Source organism: Lactuca virosa, chromosome 1 (assembly GCF_052849685.1).
Source record: "Lactuca virosa cultivar CGN04683 chromosome 1, Lactuca_virosa_CGN04683_v6, whole genome shotgun sequence".
Classification (NCBI taxonomy): domain Eukaryota; kingdom Viridiplantae; phylum Streptophyta; class Magnoliopsida; order Asterales; family Asteraceae; genus Lactuca; species Lactuca virosa.
Window position 1 is genome coordinate 202,271,297 of NC_136426.1, and position 8,224 is coordinate 202,279,520.

The window sequence follows — 8,224 nt, forward strand, 5'->3', positions numbered from 1 at the left end:
TATTTACCTAGGACATCAATGTTTTTAACTCCAAAGTAACACTAGAATGAGGGATATAAAGGACTTGAATAATTGTCCTTGATAGGTGGTGGTGGCGCCGCAGAGGTGGTGGATTCATATGTGAATATTAGCTCTCCTACGTCGTGCCTGTACGGTGATGCGTTTTACGTAAAAAAAATAACTGATTAATCGAAAATAAATTCCCCATTTTAAATCTTTTTTTTCACTCAATTGAATATATATATATATATATATATATATATATATATATATATATATATATATATATATATATATATATTGGTTTTTAGTATTTAAATACTAGATAAAAATAAAAATATAAAGACACCAACAGGTCTTTCTTTTAGATATAAAAAGATAAAGTTCTAAGTGGGAATAAATACTTGATCAGTGGCGTTAGTGGTATTGGAAGCTTTTTTTGAAAGACCCCATGTGGAGGGTCTTAGGAATTTACCCCAAAAGAGCCCACTAATTCTTCGCTGCTGACTTAAACAATTCTTAGAATTTGCCTCAATTTACCATTAATTGTCTTGAAAAGAATAACACCGTTGATTCGTAAGGCAAAGGAGAACCTCTGTAATTTCCAGCCGTCGTCTTTCTTAGCCTCGTCACTGCTAGTTCATCGTCTATCATCACTGCGTCAGGTCTCATTTTCTTCCCGTTGGCAGGTAATTATGAGCGACACTCTTAAATCATAATCATTTGTTTATGTAGTTAACAGATGATTGAATTTTTTCAATTTCAGTTAAAGTTGTTCATTTATTTCTTAGAGTTTGAAATTGAAACCTTAGAAAGGACTTGACTTTAGATTTAAGCTGATATTAGATCCAGTGATAGTGAATTTCAAAGTTGAAAAGATTTTGTTGCTAATTTGGGGGATCTATAAACAACCATGTCAAGAAACGTACTCCTTTTTTGTTTAGATCTTTTTTAATTGTTTGTTGATATCTAGTGCAAGCTTGAAATTTCCTCCATGTATTGCAATTTCTCTTGAGGGGCGTAATAGTGAATCTTGTAGTTGTTTACAGAATCATAATTAGTGTTAATTTGTTTAAATGAACTTCAGATGGATAAATTTACACAATAGTAGGGATGTTTATGTGGGTTAATCAAATCAAAATCAAGTGTTAAAACACACATATACACATTAAGCACTATATAGCTCCAAAATGAACTCGAAACTCGAAGTTTGGGAATAAAAAGTGGCATATTAGTACAATCAGAGTTCATTCGTGTTGTATTCTATTTATTTAAAATTTCTTTTGGAAGAATTCAAGGTTATTATTATCATTGAGTTTAGAATATTTTCATGAGATTTAAGTTGCATATAGTAGATATAATAATTTTGATTTTAGGTAGAGAAATCATGTACCAGATCCTGACATTGAAGCAAAAGTAAGGAAAGCCGGTGAAACCAACTTTCTTAACAGATAACGTGTGGAGGAGTTTCAAAGATTACTAAGAGACACCCGACCATAACTCATAATGGTTGTTCTATTTGAACTTCCAGAAGGATCTTCGTCTTCTTCATCAATTGAAGGCCATAGTTCATCAACTCACGATCATAGATATGACATATTTTTAAGTTTTAGAGGTCTTGACACTCGTCATAGTTTCATCAATTACCTTTATCAGGCCCTTATTGATGCCAATTACCTTTATCAGGCCCTTATTGATGCCAATATCAGTACCTTCTTGGATGATGAAGAGATTGAAACAGGGGAAGATCTGAAACCGGAATTGGAAAATGCGATTAAGGCATCCAGGGCTTCTATTATCGTGTTGTCCAAGAATTATGCTTCTTCAACATGGTGCCTTGATGAATTGGTGTTGATCCTTGAGCAGCGTATGACATCCGGCCATATTGTCATCCCCATATTCTATCATGTAGAGCCCACCCATGTTAGGAAGCAACAAAGTAGCTTTGGAGATGCAATGGCTAAGCATAAGCAGACAATGGAGGCGGAGATAAATGTAACCAAAAGAAGTCAGCGGGCTCAAAAGATGGACCGATGGAATAAAGCGCTTACAGAAGTTGCTAATTTGAAAGGAAATGATGTTTATGGAAGGTAACTACTTTCTTACTCATATTTTCATACACCTTTAATTAATTTTGTTTGAGTAAACGCATGAAATGCCAATACCATCTTCTCCCTATATATTTCAATTCGTTTTTTTCAATATCATCAAATATGCATATATTTTAGGGTTAATCTCATAAAAAATCTTATATTTTGTATGGTCAGAAGTGAGAATGCAATGTGGTTCTGATGGGAAGAAGTTAATTAAAAACAATAGCTATGATATAATTTTAATTTGGATCGTTGGATAAATATAATCTCCAAATCTGGTTTGTTAATTTGTAGATTGTGTATAGAAGTCTTTAAATAAATCAAGTTTTTCAGGACGGAGTTCATTGAAGAAATTGTGAAGGATATCCACCGTAGATTACATGTACCCTTAAGGAGTGTTCGACAACACCTTATTGGGATGGACTATCATATTAATTTTGTCACTTCATGGTTGAAAGATGCATCCCCACATACAACAGACATACTCACTATTTCGGGTATAGGCGGGATCGGGAAAACATCTTTAGCCAAACATGTGTTTCGGCTTTGTCGTGAATTTCATAAAAGCAGCTATATTGAAGATATTAGTAGGATATGTGATGGAAAGTTTAATGGGTTGCTTGATTTACAAGAACAACTCTGCAATGACATTTCAAAAATGAGTTCAATTAGAGTTCATGATGTTTCAGTATACGCCGCGAAGATAGAGAATTCACTGGCCCGTAAAAGGGTGTTTCTAGTTCTTGATGATATCAGTACTCTTGTTCAATTGGATGCATTGCTTGGAAGCAAAGGTTTTCATTCTGGAAGCAAAGTTATAATAACAACAAAGGACAGATGGTTGACTGAAAGTTGTACACTTTTCAAAACAAACATTAAGCCAGAGCATACAGAACTCTTCCTTGAAGGCTTACATGAGACTGAATCACGACAACTTTTGTGTTCACATGCATTCATCTGTAACCATCCAAAGGCAGGTTATGAAGAGGTGTCATATAAGCTTGTGAAGTATTGTCAAGGACATCCATTGGCTCTTGAAGTTTTAGGCAAGTCTTTGTATAATCGGGATGTGGAGTATTGGGAAGGGTGCATGGAAGGGCTAAAGAAAGAAATTAGTTCTCCTATAAATAACGTCTTGAGAATGAGCTTTGACTCTTTGCCATCCAAAAACGAAAAGGAATTGTTTCAGCATATTGCTTGTTTTTTTGTTGGAATAGATAGAGACGTTACAGAAACAATTTTAGATGCATGTGATATAAATACAAGATTCGGAATCACGAATCTCATTGACAGATGCCTCCTTAGTATTGGAGGGAATAACGAACTGAAGATGCATCAGTTGGTTCAAGAGATGGGAAGATTCGAAGTGTGTAAAGAATCTCTTGACAAGCCATGGAAGCGAAGTCGATTATGGTGTCATAAGGAGTGTTGAAACAAAAAAAGGTAAAAGGCCATGCCTGCTTTTAGTAGTGTGTCTGTGTAAAATTTATTTTGTTTTGTCTAATTTGTTTGTTCGCATTATGTTTCTTCTTAGGGTAAGGAAAATATCCTAGGCCTTGCCCTTGACATGCACATGCTTGAGAAAGAGAAGTTGGGAGCATCATTTGAGCTGAAAACAGATGCATTGATTAACATGGATAGTCTTATGCTACTACAACTTAATTATGTACACATGAATGGCTCTTATGAGAACTTTCCAGAAGAAATAAGATGGTTGTGTATGCATGGGTTTCCTTTAAAGTCTATATCTTTAGACTTACCTATATACAATCTCGTTTCTCTTGACATATCATATAGCAATATTGAATCATTTGTCAGTTGTTATAGTAATCCACAAAGACTTGAGAAGAGGCAAAAGGTAAAATTATCTCCATGCATTTATTATTCATGCATGTGATTTGATGAAATTCAATACTATACTAACTTATTTTCATTTTGTAGTTGGATGGATTGAGCTTAAAAGACAAAAGGTTATTTTGTTCATTAAAGATTCTTAATTTAAGTTTCTGTGAACAACTTCATAGTGTTGGTGACTTTGACCAACTTCCTGCACTTGAGAGGTTGATACTTAGAAATTGCATTGGTTTGCTTGATGTTTGTGAATCAATTAGGCAATGTGGTGAACTTGTCCTCGTTGATCTGAGCTACTGCAAGATGCTTGAAAAACTTCCAAGCAATATAAGCATGTTAAAGAAGGTTAAAACAATGTTGCTAGATGGTTGTAATCTCGGTGAATCTCAAATCACGAAAATGGATATGGATTCACAGGAAATATGTATGTTTTACAACATGGGCATAAACAAAAGAACCTCTTTCTCTGCCTTTATGGGTGATATACCACGCGATTTGAAGTCCTTTGCTATGTCTTTACCGAAGTCTTTAGTAAAGTTGTCACTTGCAAATAATAATATGTCACATGATTCCTTTCTCATGGACTTTAGCTGCCTATCCATGTTAAAGCACTTATATTTAGATGAAAATCCTATCAATTCCATGCCCAGTTGCGTGAGAACCCTTCCTAGACTTGAGACACTCAGTATGGGAAAGTGTAAAAAATTGAACTCAGTCGAGTATCCTCCACGTACACTAAAAGAGTTGTTTATTAATCCTGATGATGGGTATTATGTAGACAGAGTTTTATTTGATCCAGAAATGTCCCCACTCCAATTATCAGTAAACTGGAAAGATTACACATGGTTAGATTGCAAAGTTGGGTCATTCGAAGTTGAAGGTATGCTCAAAATCCAAGCAATGATGAGTGTTGAGGAAAAGGTATTACGTAGCTTGTGCTGGAATAATTTGGACTTCCTTAAAGAAAACCACAGTTCTTCAGAATCTGTAATCCAGGTTTTGTCTAGTTAACTTAACTCTGTGACATTATATGAAAATGTATAATATAATTATTATGGTGGTTGATTAATTAATGTTGTTGTATTTGGCAGATGTTTTATGAATTTGGAATATTCAGCACAATATATGTGGCGGAGGAGATGCCGAGTTTTTTTAAGTATAGAATCGTGGGGCCATCAATATCATTTACCATTCCATCATCATCATCATTATCATCTCCAAACAAGCTCCTTACAGGAATTAATTGCTGCTCTCTGCACACGTGGCGAACATTGGATCAAACGCCTTCATCTGTAGATGATCAGTTCCCTACATGGCCAATGGTCACTATTAGTAATATAACAAAAAACCATATGTGGATATACGAACGTTACATTGACAGATATAGTCTAAATCGAAAGTGTAGGGTGATGTTAAGTCATTGGATGTTTGGAATGAATGAGATGGAAGCTGGTGACCACATTTCTATTAGTGTTATAGAGCCGTTTTATGAATCTGTAAAGGAGTGTGGGGTGACTCTTGTGTATAATGATGGAGAAGAAGAAGAAGGAGAAGAAGATGCGTTGGGTTATTACAAGTCATGGAATCACATAATTGGTGGAGATCTCTCTCCTTTTCAAACAAAAACAGGACAATACATCCTAAACAACAAGCGGTTTTCTTCACGTGGCATTAGCTTGTTTCCCTATCATCGTAAATTTGTTGTAAATGGACCTAGTTTTCAAGGTAGATGTCAATTTTGTTAAATATATTTTATTGTCATGTCTTATGTGTAAGTGTAATGATCTCATCCATTACCAAACTTCTTTAAATAGATGGATAATGACCGATTTATAAAAGTTTTTATTTATAAAATATGAATAAAATTTCTACTTCTAACTTTTAAATGAATCAATCCGTCTGAATAGGCCTATGTCAACTCATTAAGTCTTCATATGTTGGATCGGGACCCGATACAAACTGCTTTGTCCAAGTGGATGTTTGTTGATAAATATTAACATATTACTTTTTATATGTTTTCAGCAAAAGAGAAGGGTTGGTTTAGAGCTCTATCCCCAAGGAAGCCTGACATACTTGGTCGTGCATGTGAGGTATACATTTTGACACCCAAAATAGAGCCTTCGTTTTAAGGACATTTCGTTGTATCTTTTGAATATAAAAGTTTTTTATATCAACAAAATTAATTTTCAAAATATTTACAATTCAAATGTTTGATATCAATCAAGTCTATTTAGTTTTCTTGTTGTTGAGAATTTTAATCATACAATCCCTCTATTGTACTTATTTACTACAGTCTTAGTCCTTTCTTGAATGGCCTCCTTCTCTACATGTTTAGAGGCAACATTTACAAGATGCTTTCTGAGTTCATTAATAGATATATTAAAATTGGAAATATCAAATACTTGATCCTTTTGATGAGTTTGTTAATATTGGATTAGCATTCTAGAAGTTGTTAAATGGAGGTGGTTGTTTGTAATCTTTTCTAAAAGATGATTTCCTCTGTTTTGATTCTTCATGAATTTGTGGAATTTCTCAGTTGGAAAATCCAAAATTTCATCACATTTTTTGGAACCTAACTTTCCTCAGCCTTTAAATCTGGTTAATTTGCCACCAAATGCACTGGGGTTTGCTTCACAGTTTCCATTTCCTCCAATAAACTTTATATAACCTTGAACTATTATTTGATTACCCGAGGTCATTGGTTTCCCTCTAATCAATTGCAATGGTCGACCACATTTTATTGGACTTTGAACAATCAGTTTTTTCGTGTATACTTATTGTCCATGTATTGATAAATTGTTAACATATTTAGCTATTCAGATTATAGTTCTCACTGTTTACTATTGACCTCCTACACTAGACATGAATTTAATATTTATCGTTTTTTCACTTGAAGTCTTTTCAACTTGCTAACAAGCATACTATAGAAGTCAAGGGTTTCAGTCAGTGACTCACTAGCTGATGCTTTAAAATTGTTTTATTCGTTTAGGCCTTGTACTGTTCTATTTTTATGGACATGTTTTGATCGTTTGATTTTATTCTTTAACATGTCCCACATATGTTTAGCTGATTCACATATATGTACAAACAAATTTAAGGAGATCTTGTTGTATTGTATTGCCATTGTGTGTCAAAGTCACTAAGTTCAAGTTCTCACATTTCCATGCATAACCTATAATAGATGTTTATGGTCTTCCATGTTCTAAGAACTTAGAAGCCATGGAAATATAGTCGACTATGGCGTCATGGGGTCATGATGAGTCGTTAAGTCACAGAATTTTGTATCATATCTCTATAAACTTATGTAACTTTTAAAATTTTCTTACTTTTACATAGGGTAAGGGGGAATCTTCAAGGTCTCATCCTTGACATGAAAATGCTTTAGAAAGAGAGGCTGAATGGCTGTCTGAATTCAACAATAGATGCATTTACAGAAGAATTAAGATGGTTTACTTCTTGTCACCTCTAGTAACGACTTATCTTTTCAGTTTTTGTTTTGATAATTGTATCTTTGATTGCCAAAAATAGGGGAAAACAATATGAATGGTTTTTGAGTTAATTAATACAAATGTAAGGAATATGATGTAAGTTGTATATGATGTAGTCAAGCAGAGGAGTGTCACTCTCTGCTTGAGCCACCCAACATACCATTCCCACCACATCATCAACAATAGATTGTCACAGTTACATACATACCCAATATATATTCTCTGGTCATTGCAAAACAGTTTGTATATTGATTTCTAACAGTAACAATCTCAATTGCAGACTGAATTTGAATCTAGATTATCATTTCAGAAACTGTTAATTGGGGAAATGTTCTATATCATGTTAAAAATGATAATCTCCAAGTCGTTAGTGGCATTGAGTATTACGATTCGTTCACAGTTAATGGAACAAATTGTAGGGTGAAATGGTTAATTTTGAACTCGGGAAGATAGCATACTTGATTATTAATTTTCTTACATGGGACATTGGTTAATAGTGAAGAAGCTTTATACGGCTATTTGGTGATAAGGATGATAAGGGCTAGCAAGTCTTTTGCACAATTGAGATCGATATCAAGTTCTCGTCTAACATAAAAGGTAGAACAAAAAAGTTGCAATTTTGTGCGTTTGGCATCAGTCTAGATACAAGTCCAATACACACAAAATAACGTTGTCTTGCCCTCTTGTGCCATGTGTGACAAATTAATGGGCCCGCATGGTTGACTGGATGAGGAAGAAGAGGAGGGCCTTAACGTCTTTCACAGTTATGAGAGATCAATAGCAAATCCATGT

General features: G+C 34.3%; 1 protein-coding gene across 2 annotated transcripts; it reads left to right on the plus strand.

Annotated features, from left to right (window-relative positions):
- The first annotated feature begins 453 nt into the window (after positions 1–453).
- LOC145163879 (disease resistance protein RUN1-like) lies at positions 454–7,532 on the plus strand. 2 transcript variants are annotated; one of them, XM_079082631.1, is made up of 6 exons: positions 3,427–3,536; positions 3,628–3,951; positions 4,035–4,940; positions 5,036–5,669; positions 5,967–6,034; positions 7,281–7,532. In XM_079082631.1, the coding sequence occupies exons 2-6, from the start codon at positions 3,661–3,663 to the stop codon at positions 7,311–7,313; spliced, it is 1,932 nt and encodes a 643-aa protein (XP_078938757.1). In that variant the 5' UTR covers positions 3,427–3,536; positions 3,628–3,660; the 3' UTR covers positions 7,314–7,532. The 2 variants fall into 2 exon arrangements, with proteins under 2 accessions (XP_078938759.1, XP_078938757.1); XM_079082633.1 differs by lacking the exons at positions 4,035–4,940; positions 5,036–5,669; positions 5,967–6,034; positions 7,281–7,532 and adding exons at positions 454–689; positions 1,377–2,090 and having other exon boundaries at positions 2,427–3,536; positions 3,628–3,732.
- Positions 7,533–8,224: the final 692 nt, after the last annotated feature.